Genomic DNA, 18,130 nt, shown 5'->3' with positions numbered 1-18,130 from the left:
GCATTTCTCTTTTCGAACACATCAAAAAAGTCGCTATATCTTGTAGGCAAATTGGTGATAGGAACAAAGGCATCCCGTGACACAACTGGCACAGAAATGACCAAGTTGGAATCGACCACAACGGAATTAGCAGTGTCGGAGACTGAGTTGAAATCGGAAGAATGCACGACCAAGTTGAAAGCAGCCCCCATACAAGTAACGGGGTGGGGAGTCATGACACACGCTGGTGTCTGTGAGAAAGTGGTAGACCGGCTGCACAAATCCACCATCGGATTGTGTGTTTTCAATCAGGAATGCCCTAAAACAATCGGATGTCGAGGGGTTGCAACGAGGTAGAATGTTAATACCTCCTAGTGGGGCCTGACTTGAAGTACCAACGGGATAGTGGCTTTGGTAACCGCCCCTGAAGAGAGAACTCGTCCGTCGATAGCTTCAACGGATATGGATTGTATTGTGCGGACAGTGGGGATATTATGTGCTCCAACGAACGAGATATTATCAATGAAACAGGTGGATGCACCAGAATCGAGCAAGGCATGCGATTTTATTGAAGTAGACCCAAAACAAAGACTTACTTGCAAAGTAAAACCTCTTGTTGAATTGTAGGAGCATGAAGAAGTCGGGTAACAGGAAGCGTCCAATGGCATGGCTCCTAGTGCAACCGGACTTGGTTTTTTTCCTTCGAGAAACCTCTGCAAGACATGCACGGTGGGATTGATGCGGAGGGCCTCACACAGGGCAATGGCGGATGACAGTGTTGGGGGTATCACAATAGAGGAAGAGGCCATTGTCACGTTGATGTTGTCATTGGGCATCAGCTAATGGTTGGAATTGAGCATGGTCAATCTCTAGTGGGGTATGGGGGGCGACCTCCATCAAAGTATGAGTATCATTGGAGGATGGCAGCCGTGGCATGGTTGGCAAAACTGATACATATGACCTTGTGATGAGAGCGTTGCGAGAAGATCTGTTGATGAACAATACCAAATGGTGGAACCTTTGGCGGAAGAGACGGATGTTGCATATCAATGTGCCACATATTCATTTGACTTGTATGTACCAGCTTAATTAACTCGAAACAAAGATGAATTAGTGCAAAAAGAGGTTGTACGTCTTGGATCTATCCCCTGGATGGATTCACAAGGAACATTCATTATTAATGGAATAGCTAGAGTTCTAGTCAATTAAATATTGAGGAGTACCGGTATCTACCTTAATCGTGAATTGGATCAGAGGGGAGTCTCAGCGTGTACTAACACTGTAATTTCGGAGTGGGGAGGAAGATTCAAATCAAAAATGGATAAGAGAGACAAAATCTAGGTTCGCATAAGCAAGAAATACAATATATCTATTTTGATCTTACTAATAGCTATGGGAGCAAAAAAGACAATTGGTTCCACCGAATACTCTCACTTGTTGAATCACAATGTGCTTTAGGCCCAAGCCTTGCGGGAGGAAGACTAAAATCCTCGAGTCCTACGTTCCGCCTATCGAAGCTCAAAAAGACTATTATCACATTGAATAGCTTGAGAGATTACCTGAGACAACGATGTGGGCTTTGGAAAGTTTAAGGGAAGAGTCTTGACTTCATTTCGGAGGCCTCAACGAAAATGGTTGCATAAGACTTGGTCATCCCAGCTGACATCACACGCGATCTGATGAAACTCTGAAGCATAGATGGAGGTTGGATAGGAGCCTTGTTACAAGGAATAGAGCTTCGTGAGTGTTGTTCGATGCCGGTCCGTCTCTCCAAATTTGGCTTCAAGCTCCATATGGAAGGCAGAAAAGTTATCTAAGAGTGGGGATGAGGTCTCGAGCAATGGCGCAAACCACGCTTGTTCCGGTTCAGAGAGAAGGGTGCCAACGAGGCCGACCTGAAAGAAATCACTAGCATAACGTTGGGGTTGTAAACAAATGATAAGTCGAATTTGATTAATAAAGCCGCAAAGATGTGCCCTCAAGCCGTTGAATTATTTGGGTAGGTTGACACTAGGTTTGAGGACATATGGATGGGAAGAGGAAGAGGTTGGGCTAGGTGTTGACGGAGGGTGAGGCTTAGCAGGTAGGGAATTGTTGGATGTGCCAGTTTGAAGCTCTCGTAATGATTGACGATGTCATGATATGGCAAGACTCGAACCCATGACCTTATGTTACATGGGGTCGAGCTCTTGACCATTAGACTATATTTTGTAATACGATAGATATTATTTTCATTTAAGTTTTACTATAGAAAATTGATGTATGTTCCATATTTCTGTGGAACATTCTAGAAACTTCAGGAGTACTCTTGAGAACACTATAAAAGGAGGCACAAGGCATTATTTCGAACCAAATTAGTTCAATGCTAGTCTTAAGCCTCCTAGCGACTATTGTATATTCTCTTAACATAATATATATCTCTTTTGTTATCATCATTCTCACTTGATCTCGATCTCTCACTCACTCTTTCCTTCTCTCGAGAGTTCTACACCTCCCTTAGTACTAATCCTTATCTTTTAATACTAATTCCTTCTCTCTCTTAGTATTATTCCTAACACACGAAGAATTTCATTTTCTAGTTGAAGTTGTTCCAAGGTTGCCATTACTTGGTTTAAGTTGTTGTAAGAGTCAAACATGGTAGCAAGAAGACAGAAGGTGACCAAACTGTCACAGATGAGTTGACGAGGCTAAATACTAAGTGAGAGAGAGAGCATAAGAAAAAGAACTGATATTATGCTTCCATAACTAGTGTTGTTCACCTTGGCCCTAGTATTTATATGTCATGTTTGTGGGCTCTAAATGTAGTTCCATGCAGAGACTCACTTTCATGCACAACCTTCTAGAATGTTCCAGCTTCTTGAACTTCTTGAGCTTCTTGAGCTTCTAAAATATCCTAGACATAAAATAGATAATCTACAATAATCGACAAAGGTAATATGACCATGTATTGGATGTGTTGGTTAAAACATATCAATTGATTACAATACAGTAGGTTAAGAGTTCGAATCATGACATGATTATTGTCATGTCCATGACATCACCTCATGTTGAGCTTATCTCTCAACACTCCCCCTCAAGCTCAACTTGAGGTTCCTTTTTCTATGGCAATCGGTTCTTCACCTCGATTCCTTTTGCCAGCTCACGCTCCACGGCTCGTATGGTTCTGCGCTCCTCGACATACTTGTTTGACTTGTCTGCTCCCAAGGCCTTCAACATCCTTCTCCTTGCCTTTTCAGATTTGGTGCCCCTCAACCTATCGGCTCCTCCGCATCAGCATCAGCTGCCTCATCATCCGTTTTGCCTCCTTTTTTATTTCTTTTGGGAAAAAAAAACCTTTAAACATGAATTCCATACATTGTATCGAATTGTGATGAAAAGTCTGGTTTTTACATCACCTCAAGTTCAAAGGTTTTTTTTTCCAAAAAAATAAAAAAATAACTTTAAACATGAATTTAATACATTTATTGAGGTGATGTAAAAAACTGAGTTTTCAACATGAACTCGATATAATGTATTGAGTTCATATTGAAAACTCTGTTTTGAAATAAAGAACATATAGTATAAATATATTATTATACATACTTCATATATTATGTATATGACATTGAAATTTTGTAGGGGCCTTTCACATGCAAAATGGAAATTTAAACTTTATATGTCACTTGACGGGTATTTTTATTATGTGTATGTTTTTTACAAGCAAAATGACCTTTGACAAGCATGACACTCGTAAAATTCTTGCCCTACACGAGACCAAAAAACTACTTTAAACTCAATGACTCTAGTTGATAATAGTTTTTCCTTCTTCCCTCGTTCTTCTACTAAGCCTCTTCTCACTTCTTCTAACCTGCTTACTCTTTTCCCCTTTTGGCTAAGAATACCCTGTTATTTATAGGTTTTGGGTTGCAATATTATTGCTTTTAAATAAATATATATATATATATATATATACTCGAGTGTAGGTGAGGCGCTTTTTATATTACTATTGAACTCCTTTGTAATTCCAAATTTGTAATGCACAATAGTTTTAAAAAGTTCTCATTGTCAACTTTTTTGTGAGTCTTTTCTTTTGAAATTTCGATATCGAATGAAAAGGTTATGTGCTTTTCTCTCTACCTAAATCTTCATATCCACGCCCTTGCTTTTTTTTTGTCTTTTTTACTTTTGAAAAATGTCGTTGCTAACTTTATATCCCTTCAAGTCCATTCCTCCTTTAATACTTGCTCCTTTCATATCGGTCTTCATATCACTCTAACGTATTCACAACAATATTTTCTTACGAACAAAAACGAACTTCACATTTAGCCCCCCTCCTTGCTTGTTGAGTGAACCATTTATGGTGAACCTAAAAACGAGGAGCAAAATAATTCCTTCGCCTTATGGTAAGCTATAGACAAAGGAGTATAAATACGAAACATATATCAATTTATTGTGTGAGAAAAAACCCCTGTTAAGCGGTAGCAAAACAATCTCACACTCCTAGACACACCCACACACACATTGACAATTGCCACCACCACCTTTTTCCTTTTCAACATAAAGAAAGAGGTTACAACAATTATTATGTCTTTATCCGCTCTTGGAACACAAGTAGGGTCATGCGATATATAGTTCTCAATAGAATTAAGAATGCTAACATATGAATAAACATTTGAAGCGAGTGAACTTTTTGCACAAATACCTTCAAAGTTTTGACACTTGTTGATGTTGTCCCCTTTAAAATTACTTTGATCTTTGGTTAATCAACATGAATTCCTTCTTAGCACACCACATTCTCCACATTACCTTGTCTTGTATATACGATTATTTGCTATAAAGCCTCATCTAGAAAAAGAGTCTCACCTACAAATTATGAATGCTAGTAGATCGGCATGGGTTTGTAATGTTTGGCAAGTACTTAACACTTGTATATAGCCTTGAATATGAAGACTTTTGTGTTCAGCGTCCTTGCTAAACTTTTCCAAATCCTCTCTCCTTTAGCATTGTTCCCAATGATGTTTTGAATAAATACCGTTGCACTTTATTTTTATGAGATACTTCCCAAATTTTTTACAATTTAAATTATATAACTTGAAGCAACTACATGACTTCACCACATGTAAAATTATATTAATCATAGAGAATAGTCTTCTTAGAATAGAATGCATAATAAAGGCTATGATTAAGTATTTGCTCGATGTCGAGTTATTTGCATGGGAGAAGCTGACAAGGCTTTCAATTTTTCGAATTCAAGTTATGGATTAAGGTATTTTATAGTATTTATTATTGCACGCCTTTTGATACCCATCAGATGATTGCATCAATTATAATGCCTTTTCCATTATTCAATAATCAAAAAGTCATTATAATTATAGTCTTGAATGTGAAGGTTCCTTGCTAGACTTTTCTTAATCCTCTCTCCTTTAACATTGTTCCCAATGTTGTTTTCAATAGATACCCAGTGATGCACCTCATTTTTATGATAGACTTCGCAGATCGACACACTTAATGATTTTTTTTTTTACAATTGAAATTATATAAGGTAAAACTTGAAGCAATTGCATGACTTTACCAAATGTCAAATTTAATTAATCATAGGGAATATTTTTCTTACAATGGAATGCATAGTAAAGGCTATAATTAAGTATTTGCGTGATGTCGAGGTATTTGCTTGGGAGAAGCTGACAAGGCTTTCAATTATCCGAATTCAAGTTATGGACTTGGGTATTTTATATTGTTTATTATTTCAAGTTCCAACCTACAACTTATATAGCTCCATGACACTATATTTATTTAGCTTGGATTTTACTTCAAGTTGAGCAAAACTAACACTTTTAGCAAGATTCTCAAGCTCTTTTTGGTTTCGTTCTCTACCTCCTATGGTCTCTGCGAACATAAAAACATCCAAAAGGTAACCAACATGACCTCTCAAGTCCCTTTCAATATCCATCGCTAAGATTGCATCAATTATAATGACTTTTCCATTATTCAATAAGAAAAAAGTCATTATAATTATAGTCTTGAATGTCAACACTTTTGTGTCAAGCTTCCTTGCTAGACTTTTCTCAGTCCTCTCTCCTTTAACATTGTTCCCAATGTTGTTTTCAATAGATACCAAGTGATGCACCTCATTTTTATGATAGACTTCGCAGATCGACACACTTAATGATTTTTTTTTTTACAATTGAAATTATATAAGGTAAAACTTGAAGCAATTATATAGCTCCATGACACTATTCATTTAGCTTGGATTTTACTTCAAGACGAGCAAAACCAACACTTTTAGCAAGATTCTCAAGCTCTTCTTGGTTTCGTTTTCTGCCTCCAATGGTCTCGGCAAACATAAAAATATCCAAATGGTAACCAACATGACCTCTCAAGTCCTTTTCAATACCCATCAGTAAGGTTGCATCAATTATAATGAATTTTCCATTATTCAATAAGAAAACAATCATTATAATTATAGTCTTGAATGTCAACACTCTTGTGTCAAGCTTCTTAATCCTCTCTCCTTTAACATTGTTCCCAAGGTTGTTTTCAATAGATACCTAGTGATGCACCTCATTTTTATGATAGACTTCCCAAATCTACCCACTTAATGAAATTTGTTTTTACAATTGAAATTATATAAGGTAAAACTTGAAGCAACTATATGACTTTACCAAATGTAAAATTTAATTAATCATAGAGAATAATCTTCTTACAATGGAATGCATAATAAAGGCTAGAATTAAGTATTTGTACGATGTCGAGTTATTTGCTTGGGAGAAGCTAACAAGGCTTTCCGTTTTCCGAATTCGAGTTATGTATTTAGGTAGTTTATATTGTTTATTATTCAAAGTTCCAACCTACAACTTATATAGCTCCATGACACTATATTCATTTAGCTTGGATTTTACTTCAAGACGAGCAAAACCAACACTTTTAGCAAGATTCTCAAGCTCTTCTCGAGTTCGTTCTCTACCTCCAATGGTTTGGGCAAACATATGAAGATCGTATTGGTAACCAACGCGAGATCTCAAGTCCATTTCGAAACCCATCGACAAGATTGCATCAATTATAATTACTTTTCCATTATTCGATAATGCTTTGTAACAATTCTCTAATATCTTCATGCAATGTTCGTCACTCCAATCGTGCAAAATCATCTATGTAATGTTAAAGCTTGTTAGTTTTGTGCAAAGTCATGTCGACATAAAAGAATAATAAAATGATATGAGTTTATTGGTACCAATAAATTTGTGAAAGTTTTGATTGTCAATGCATATATAACTCTTGAGGTGAGGATATATAGTTGAGTTGTAATTGTATATTTTATTCAAATACAGATTGTCATTATTTGGGTTATAATGTTCTTAAGAATGCATGAGATTATGAATATTAATTAATAAGGGAGGGATTGGAACCTTCATGAAAATTGCATCAGCTTGAGGTATTTCAATAAACATGTCACCTGCCACATGCTCGATTCCTGTATCAAAAAATAGTAAAATGAAATATATGAAAATTACTTATTTTGGATTCGTCACCAACATTTTGAGTTCATTATGTATATCAGACAATAGGTGTGCTTGCCATTAATTGGGTACCTGAATAATTTGGGGCTAGAGAAATGACATGAGGTTGGTCAAAGTTGATACCACGAATGTTGGGAAAGCGAGAGATGATCAAACGAAGTGATGATCCATGGCCACCACCAACATCAACGAGTATATTTATATCATCGAAACACGTGGGATAAGAGTCGAGGAGGTCACGGATGGGGACAATGCTACAATTGGTCATAGCAGTGTTGAAGATGGAACCAAAGTGTGGATCATGTTGGCCATATTCAAAAAGATCTAGACCATCGTGGGCCTTGGCGAAGGGTTGGGCACCATCAAGAACAGCCTCATGTAAGATATGCCAAGATTTAATAATAATAGGGTCTACACTTAAACAAAGCATTGGTGCCAAAGAAGATTCATTGTGGACAAAATATTGGCTAACTAAGTTGAGCCCATACCTTCTCGTTGGGTGCTTAGTGAAGGGATCATGACCAATGTCCACATGAACAACACCATGACTAGCCACCACTCTCAAAAGTCTATCTAATGCTACGGAGACTCTCGTCTTGGCATCTGTTAAGACACTACTACTCATTCGTGATACTATTTCTTCTGTCGAATATAACCCTCGCTCTATACCCTTTTCTATATCTGTATTGGCCATGACATTGAAGACTTTCAATTTAATGAGTGTGTTTATGGCCATGGGCAAACAACACAATAAGCTCAATTCTACTGCCCTCAACCATGCTTCATTTTCCACTCCTCCTTCACTCATTACCCTATGCATTGGCTCATTAATAATTTCAGCCATCCTCTTTGTCTCTCTCTTCTATGTGTTCTGATATAGCCTCTCTTCTATGTGTTCTTATATAGCCTCATTATATGAGTAAAACATGTGGTGAGGATATTACCGTGAAACCAGAGACGTGTATGTGGTGGAAGATTGAGAAGAAAACCAGATTACGAAAACCATTAATTTCTATGTCAAGTAGACCCAAATGAATAGACAATGTTTTCATCCTTCCCTTTTGTACGTTATTTCTACCTATCCGAATTCCTCCGCAACATAGCACGTAACGCCATTAAGAAAAGACGAAGATCACTAAAACCCTAAAACATTATACACACTAAAAGATGCTCGCTGCACAGAAGATCACCCAATCACACATAAGAAGCAATCTGCTGCATAAGAAGACATGGCATCAAACCCAAAACCCTCAAAACTGTAGCTCTTAAAGAGCATCAAAACGGAAAAGGGGAGCACAAAACAAAAACGCAGAGGGGTTTTGCTACCCAATGGATTAGTAAAAAAATGTCCATGGTAAAATTGTTCCCAAATGTACCCAACCATTATGTATACCCGTCATACTCACATTACATTCGAATATATGTACACATATTCTCATGTTTCTATTCCAAATAATAATTAGGCTTGGTGAGAAAATCAGGGACAAGGAAAGTCCAAGACACGTTTTCAATGGTGCATGTAATTTGCACCATTCAATCTCTATCTTTAAAAAAAGCGTGCGCTTAAAACGTAACTCTAAAACGTAACTTGGGTTTGACAAGCCTCTGTCACATCTAGGCTGGGCAGTGATGATGCCATTTTATTACCTAACTTGGGCAGTGATGATGTGATTTGATTACCTAACCCGGTCTCTCATCACCTAACCCGGGCAATGTAATTATCTAAGCCTAACCCGGACTCTACGTACCTAACCCGGACACTCATTACCTAACCGGAGCAATGTAATTATTTAAGCCTAACCCGGACTCTACTACGTACATAGCTTGGGCCTTGTAATCCTGTAAACCTAACCCGGTCCTCGAGCCTAACCCGGGTTGAGCACCTAACTATGAACTTCTGATCAAACTCGGGCATAACTTCAGCATTATTAAAACCCTACATAAATCATTTTTCCCCTATTTTTGAAAATTTGCAACCTGTTACATTTTGCACTTGCATCTGCACCTGCATCTAAACCAAAAACCTCTACCTACACCTGGTAAGTACTTTCTTCCACCACGTCATCTATATTTATCTTTGCTTTGGGATTTAAGAAAGATATGTTGAGTCTCAACCTGTGATTTACAACTTCATCTTTATCAATAACTTGTGTATGACTTCTCATAACCTATTCTCTAATATGAGATTTCTAAGTTGGATGATTCTATATCTTTTGCTTCATTATGACCTTTGTAGTTTGTGACTTCTTGCATCAATTGTTTTAAATATAAAACATTTCATGTCGCGAGGCTTTAGTTGCTTTCAAAATGAGCCTTGTATGTTTGAAGGTTCTTCCATCGGTATCATCAAGATGGTCTTAGTTAATTGAAATGCTCCTTTTCAGCTTTGATGTGAAAAGTTTTCTAATGAGATCTCATTGATAAAGGAAACATATGAGTATCGTTTCCAAGTATAGTGGCTTTTTGCACCAAATTATCAATGTGAAAAGTTTTCTAATGAGAAATTATTGATAAAGGAAACATAAGAATATTCTACAATAGAAGATGGATATGGAACAAACATTGCAAAATAGAAGGTCAAATACTTGAGGATGAAGAAATTAAGTATGAGACAAAAAAAAAAGATTTGGGTTTTCAAATCAAATAACTTTGGACCTCTGCATGCTCTCAAAGATACATAATCTCATACATTCTTGATTAAGAAAAAATATAAATTAGGTGAAACAGAGAAAGAAAAAAAGAAAAAAAGAAACATAATCTCATACATTCTGGATGCATGAAAGATCAAAGGATATGTTGTGTTCTTCTTCTTCCCTGTCTCCTTCTTCCTCTTCTCTATCTTCAAATCTTCATAAGTTGTTGATCTTCCATGTTTAATCCATCTTTCTTATGAAGGTCCTCTTTTGATGCGAAAGGACAAAAAAAAAGTATAACATTGTTTGATTGATAGTTGCTCGATCCTTACAACTCCTTGACGTGGATGAATTTTGGGGTGAAAGAAAAACCAGTGAGGAGAGGTACTATTCACATTCATTCACATCTAGATACATTGTCGCCACTGTGAAATCAGTGGAGTTGACACCCTCTCAATGTTCAAGTGCTTTTTCAATCAAGCGATTTTTCAATGCTGATCTAAAATGCAATGTTCAAGTGATTTTTCAATGCTGATATAATAGAGCTCATCTGTCCCACTTAAGAACAATAAAGAAAAGAGCGCTTGAGGAATACAATGCAATCCCTAATGATCTCGGATCCTACAAAGAGGCAGAACTTGCACTTGAGAAATATGATTTGACAAAAGAGAAGCAAATGGACAAGATTAAGGCTAAGATTGCAAACGGTTACGATTCTTATGTGAGTATTGTATTTTGGGTTGATGTATTTTTAATAATACTCATTGAAGTAATAATACATTGTCAATTTGATACCTTGAAATGTAGGGCTCAGAAGGTGCAAATGGACAAAGAAGATGGGAACATCTCAACTGCTAGTGGGCATAAGGCGCATTTTGACTTGGAAGCATACCCTCCGAGTAGAGCCAAAACCCCAGTGAGATGGCCAAAGTTAGACCCGACCTTAGTGAGGATTCCATCTGAGTTTAGAGGAGGATTGTGAAGATGTTGGCTACGTTCAAATCACGTATGGGGAAGTCATCAAATCCTTATCCATGATAAATGGAAAGACATTCACCAGGTATTCTGGTTGTACATTTTGGTTTAATGTCCTAGCGATCAACATTCAAACGGTATTCTCATGTTGTAATATTATAACGCAAAACCGATTGCAACTTTTTTGTAGAAGGTTGAATTTGTTAGTTTACATAAGGGAAGGCGAATTGCGATCAATGTGCACCCATGGAGAGATGGCATCAGCATGGTCCATGAATGTCTTACATATGTGGATGGAACACACCCAACCACAACACATATCCGACCAATATTCAATCCACTTTGGTTTCAATTATACAAGTAAACCAATAAAGCCAACAACATCCTTCAACAAGTTCCCAAACACGATTTTGTATTCATACCCATATTGCATGAAGGGCATTAGGTCCTTTGGGTAAAGATGTGGCGGTTTACATATAGATAAGGTAACAAGTCTAGTTGTATTTATTGACCCTATGAATAATCCTGCTACTAGGTGTGAAAGTGTTTTTAGAATTGAAGCCATTGAACATTAGAAAAATATAAGGTATGGAGCATTCACATTTGGAGGCTAAGAACACAAACCAAGACCTTAAGAAGAAGTCAAAAGTAAAAGTAAGAGACAAAGAAAAGTAAAAAGAGAAAAAACTGGCTACCAAAAAACAGTCGAAAAGGAATGGTCATAACTCTTTTCGAAAAACTAGTAAAGAGAGCTATTTATAGCTTTTTAAATCTCTAAATTTGGAGCTCGGAGGAGGGAGATATGACGATTAGAAGGTCGTTGTGTCATAGCTAAAAATAGGAGATAAAAAGCTTCTAAAAAAGCGTGAAAGAATGAGGAAAGAGAGAGAATAAGAAGATTATAAAAGGGGATGAGAAGATTATAAGAAAGGGGAGGCGAGAGTCTTAGTAGAGGAGGAGAGGTCTTAGTAGTGGGAAGAAGGAAGCATAGTCGAAGGAAGAAAGAGATTAAGGTAGAATAGTGAAAGACATTTGTAGGTTTGAGTGATTGGAAGTACAAAGTTCTTTGGTTTTTTAGTTCAATTTGGAGTTTATCCACTTTGTATTGACTTGATAGTGGAATATTATAACATTCTTACCTTTCTCATCTTCTCTACCTTTTGTCTTAATTTCTTAAGTCTCCCTCTCTAATTCGTAGTTACCTTGATCTATAAAAACTATTATAATTCACAACTTCGGTTTGATCAAGCCCTCATATTGTGTATGACTATCATCTTTCTTATACACCCTATCAATAGGGAATTGAAGAGTTTGGTAGAAATGGCTATAACCAAAGTCACAAATACCGTTGCACACCATCTCATCATACCCAAGAACCAATATACTGAAATCCATATCCCAAGTCAGCCCAATGGGACAGATTCCGGATATTATGTACAATTCATATGTTTGTCGAAGAGTTCGCTTAATATGACCTCAAATCACCAAACTTTGTAAGTATCTTATAATTTCAGTTTTGTATAGTCATCCTTGATTGTTGGTTCTTATACATCCTATTCGGCAAGGGTCTGAGCATTGATACAGTGATGATGACGTCTATCTCCTACGTGTTACGATCGCTAAGTAGGCACAACGTGTTTTGGGTCTCTGAACTTGTAACCTCATCATGTTTTTTGCCATCCTCTATATGGCTTGTACATGTTGTTATTTTACCCCCCTTGGTATTGTAATTGGTCACTTATAATAGCCAAACTTGTATCTCTGAGAAGTAATAATGGTCCATTTGTCAAAGTCATATGGGGTGTGTAAACAAACTTGTTTTGACTCTTAGTATCAAAGTCGATATTTTGGGCTTGTGAATGTCTTGTAGGTATTGTAGTTTTTTTTCGTGGATATTACGCCATAAACAATCAATCAGATGTGTTGTTTCTTTCAATATTATGCCATAATTGGGCAAATTTGTGTTTGAAGAAGTCTATGGGCCAAGTTTGGTAGACTATTCAATTATGGACATGTTGACACTACCAATTTTGTGGAGAGACATTCACAATTTCTCAAGTACACTACCTTGAGAGGAAGACTAAAGAGATCTATTACCAATCTTGTGCATGTCTTAGTCGGGGACAATGTCTTTGGCACTTGCATCGGCCGGACCGTGGTAGAATGGTACATGCAACGACAAGAGGAGTGTTAGAGTGGTAGTTTCCAACCCCGTGCAAATTGTAAGGATCAAAGGTCAAGATGTAAAGAGGTTGAGAGGATACTACAAAGATATGTGATCGATAGCAACTCAGTGCATATTTTGGGCGAGGCCCAGTATTGGTATGTGTATATGTATGTGTGTGTGTGTGTGTGTGGGTGTGTATGCTCGTTTCTATTTGCAACCAAATCATAATTAGGGCTAGTGAGGTAATCACGGACATGGATGGTGCAGGACACGTTTTGAATGGTGTATGCAATCTACAGTGTTCAATCTCTATCCATAAAAGGTGGGTGCCTAAAACCCAACCCGGCTCTGACGAGCCTCTATCACATCTAACTCGGCCCTGACAAGCTATTTTGTAACATCTAAACCTAACTTGGGTACAAGAACCTAACCCGAGTGTGTGCGCCTAACTTGGGTACCTTATAGAAATTTCTGAAGAGACCATTGTTTAAAAAAGATGTTAAGATTACTCAAAAAAATATCGAAAACTTTTTCAAAAATACAAAATTGTACGATTTTACATATAAAAATCACATGATGTAATGTAATAAAAAACTATGAGATCAAGGCTCTTGTTCAAAGGATGGCAAGATACACCAACAATTTTTGTAGCAATTTGCTTAGTGTCACATATTGGCAACTCTCTTAGCACGACAAGCAGCTCTCTTTAATCTATGGTGTGTGCCTTGGTCATGTTTGGGGAGCTGCCAATAAGTTCTTGTGAAATGTTGGGCGTGGCTCCTCTTTTGGCACCAAATTATTGCTTCCGACTTACTGAACCTCCCGATGCCATATTGGTTGTTGCCGATGCACCCATAGATAAGAGCAATTCCTTTTGAAAATCTACCATGAGTTGCCGACAACAGTCAAAGAGCCATACTATTCATTGCTCCCCATCGTTGTCAAGAAGTTAAAGTGCTTCCATAGTTTGATGTACTTCTAACTTTATTGCTTCCCTTTCGTCAACTTCTACATTTCATCTTGACTTCTACTTCTTGTGTCGACTCTAGTTCTCTATCCATTGTGGCATCATCCATTCGCATTTGGACTGCATGATCTATAAATGGTAATGGCATATGGCGGGCATATGGCTCTCAATGATCATTCGAGTGGAAAGAAAATTCTTACATTTACTTGCAAAGTCTTGGCAATCACAATATGAACATTGGAGTGAGACATTGTACCCTACATTGGGAGTGTTCATGCTCAATATTCAAAACTAATATCTGGCTTCATCCACAATATGCACTAAGTTGCTATCGGTCACATGTCTTTCTAGTATCCACTCAACCTCTTTAAGTCTTGACCTTTGATCCTTACAATTTGACAGGAACTACACGCTCCGTATGCGCAATGCTCGGCCACAACCGAGTTTAGAATCATACACAGAAAAATGGTGAATGAATGCACGACACAAAGGAGAGAAGAGAACACAGGATGTTAACGTGGAAAACCCAAACTAGGGAAAAAACCACGGCAGCCCACAGACTGCAAACTATCACTATATCACAATGTACAATAGTGAAGCACCGAGGCAACGACCTCAAGCTTGCTATCTTCACCACAGGCGGCGGTTACAACAGAGGCAACAACCTCTTCCTCTCTCTCACTCTCTCTGTACACTGTTGCGCTCTCTAGTCTTGCACCAACAAGAATGACAACATTTTATACAAAGTTTGCCCTAAGTCATATTTATACTAATATGACATTTCGGCTATTTACAAATATAGCCTCGATGGACTCTTAGAAACATATTTACGAATATGTCCCTTCATCCGGTGAGCACTTCTCACCGGGCCTTCACCATCCGGCTCTTGCTGGGTACTCCTCATCCGGTTCTCACCGGGTCCTCCGTAGTCGGGTACTCGTCATTCGGCGCTTGCCGAGTACACCACATCCGGTTCTCACCGGGTCTTTCGTAGCCGGGTACTTGTCATCCGGCATTTGCCGGGTACACCACATCTGGTTCTCACCGGGTCTTCCGTAGTCGGGTACTTGTCATCCGGCGCTTGCCGGATACACCACATCCGGTTCTCACCGGGTCTTCCGTAGTCGGGTACTTGTCATCGACACTATTCTTCTCACTTCCCATCCGGAGGGACTTGTTTCTTAACAAACTCCCCCTTCACTCCGGCATGGGATGTCTTACTAGTTCGATCCGCTTCCGACATGCATCCAGCTTGTCGGGTATCAATACTTTGGTCAGCATATCTGACCCGTTCTCGGCCGTGTGGATCTTCGTCAGCGCGAACTCTCGATCTTCTACTCTTTCCCGGATCCAGTGATACCTTCACTGGATATTCTTCGTCCGGGAATGGTAGGCCGCATTCTTAGCAAGGTGGATGGCAGTTTGATTGTCGCAATAGAGCCGATATTCATCTTGCCGGATACCGAGCTCTCCGATGAAGTCCTTCATCCATATTATTTCCTTGTCGGCTTCCACAGCTGCCATGTACTTCGCGCCTCTGTGGTTGACAACGCAACCGTCTTCTGCAGCCTCGATTGCCACGAAACAGCTCCCCCTGCATATGTCATTACATACCCGGATGTAGACTGGCTGGTATCCACATCAGCCGGCTGGTAAAACCGTTGAGTTGAGGTTTACCGGAGCCGAATCGGAGACACATGTTCGAAGTGCCCTTCAAGTACTGGAGTATCCACTTGACCGCGTTCTAGTGCTCCTTGCCGGGATTGCTCATAAACCGGCTCACCACTCTGACTGCGTATCCTATATCCGGTCGGGTACACACCATTGCGTACATTAAGCTCCCGCCGGCAGAGGCGTATGGAACCTTCATCATATCAGCCTTCTCTGTTTTCGTCTTCGGGCTTTGCTTATCGGATAATCTGCAGTTTGCCGGGAGTGTCGATCTGACCGGTTTCGCTTTTAACACGTTGAACCACTGAAGCACCTTTGTCACGTATTTCTCCTGTGACAGCCACAACTGCTTCGTTGGCCGGTTCCGGATGATATGCATCCCCAACATCTATCTTGCCGGACCCAAGTCTTTCATTGCGAAGGTTCGGTTGAGAGCCTTCTTCAACATCCGTATTTTGACTTGGTCTCGTCCGACGATCAACATGTCGTCCACATACAGAAGGAGTATCAGGAAGTTACCTCCTTCGAACTTCTTCACAAACACGCAGTGATCGGCCTGCGTCTTGTGGTACCCCTGATCGGTCATGAAGGAGTCAAACTTCCGGTACCATTGTTGGGGAGCCTGCTTCAGTCCGTACAGGCTCTTCTTCAACCGGCAAACCAGGTGCTCCTTCCCTTTCTCCACGAATCCTTCCGGTTGCTGCATGTAAATCTCCTCTTCGAGGTCACCGTGAAGGAATGCCGTCTTCATGTCCAGCTGCTCTACCTCGAGGTCCATGCTTGCCGCTATACTCAGCACCGTCCGGATGGAGGTCATCTTTACTACCGGGGCAAATATCTCGTCGAAGTCCACACCCTTCTTCTGCTGGAACCCCTTCACAACGATCCTAGCTTTGTATCTCGGGGGTTTGCCGGCATCTCCCGGTTTCAACTTGTACACCCACTTGTTTTGGAGTGCCCGCTTTCCTTTCAGCAACTCCACCAATTCGTACGTATGGTTCTCGTGCAGGGAATCCATCTCATCTTGCATGACACTTAACCATTTGCAGTTGTGGGTGTCATCCTTCGCTTCTTCGAAGCTTTCTGGCTCCCCCTCATCGGTTAGCAGCACATGCTCTGCATCTAGAAATCTCTGAGGGGCCCTTCTCTCTCTGAGAGGATATCTCCGTCTTTGGGCTTCGGTAACCGGCTCCTCCATTTTCTCTTCATCCGAATCCGATTCGGGGTCTTGGCCAGTTCCGGTTTCAGCTTCCTCTACTTCTTCTTCTGCCGGTTCGGTATCCTCACCGTCACCGGCTGGTTCCTCGAGTGCTAACCGGTCTCTTGCCGATTGGGTCTGCTCATCGTAGAATCGATCCTTACCGGTCGACTTGGAGCTCATTATCTTCTTCTCCGACTCCCAGTTGGCGAGCGTCTTGTCCTCCATGAAGATAATATCTCGACTCCGGAATACCTTCTTGTCGACCGGGTCCCACACTCGGTAGTCGAACTTATCGTCGTCGTAACCGAGGAATATGCATGGCCGGGTCTTTGGATCTAACTTTCCTCTCCCGTCCTTAGCTACATGCACGTACGCGAGACACCCGAACACCTTCAGATGCCGGTAGGACACTTCCTTACCGGTCCATACTCTCTGCGGCGTGTCTCCATCCAAGGGCACTGAGGGTGATCTGTTTATCACATATGTCGTTGTTGACAGTGCCTCAGCCCAAAACGTCTTGGGTAATTTTGCATGTGCCAGCATACTCCGGTCCCTCTCCATTATGGTCTGGTTCATCCTCTCGGCCAACTCGTTTAGTTTCGGCGTCTTCGGCACGGTAAATTCGAGCCGGATTCCATTCGAGCGGCAGTACTCCTCGAACTGCCCCTGGTATTCTCCCCCGTTATCTGCTTGAACCGCCTTCAGCTTCCGGCCGGTTTCTCTTTGCACTCTCACGTGGAGCACTTTGAAGATGGATAACACCTGATCCTTCGTCTTCAACGGTGTGGCCCACAACTTCCGGTTGTGGTCATCTATGAACGTCACGAAGTACTGCGATCCTGCATGTGTCTTCGTGTCCACTTGACACACATCAGTATGCACCAACTCCAGTGGTGCATTACGTCTCATCGGTGGCCTCGATCGGAAGGAGGTCCGGTTTTGTTTACCGGCCAGACAATCAGTGCACTTCTCCAAGTGCACGTTCTTCACTTGAATGAGGTTGTCGTCTGCAAGCCTCTTTATCTCCTTCTCGCTCATGTG

At 40.0% G+C, this 18,130-nt stretch overlaps 1 protein-coding gene and 1 pseudogene across 1 annotated transcript; both read right to left on the bottom strand.

The window, feature by feature from the left end:
* Window positions 1-5,908, bottom strand: part of LOC147861062 (large ribosomal subunit protein eL15y pseudogene) — a 34,854-nt pseudogene extending 28,946 nt beyond the window's left edge.
* An 843-nt stretch (window positions 5,909-6,751) lies between these two features.
* LOC147861061 (caffeic acid 3-O-methyltransferase 1-like) lies at window positions 6,752-8,330 on the bottom strand. Its single transcript, XM_087323632.1, has 3 exons — window positions 7,548-8,330; window positions 7,365-7,429; window positions 6,752-7,106 (listed from the first exon to the last, which is right to left on the bottom strand). Exons 1-3 carry the CDS (start codon window positions 8,317-8,319, stop codon window positions 6,807-6,809), a joined length of 1,137 nt encoding a protein of 378 aa, XP_087179758.1. The 5' UTR covers window positions 8,320-8,330; the 3' UTR covers window positions 6,752-6,806.
* Window positions 8,331-18,130: the final 9,800 nt, after the last annotated feature.

Source organism: Azolla caroliniana, unplaced genomic scaffold (assembly GCF_043228905.1).
Source record: "Azolla caroliniana isolate FFs.n. ecotype wild unplaced genomic scaffold, voAzoCaro1.0.p SCAF_8, whole genome shotgun sequence".
Classification (NCBI taxonomy): Eukaryota; Viridiplantae; Streptophyta; class Polypodiopsida; order Salviniales; family Salviniaceae; genus Azolla; species Azolla caroliniana.
The sequence above is the reverse complement of the archived record's forward strand: the minus strand, read 5'-3'. Positions and strand labels throughout refer to the sequence as shown.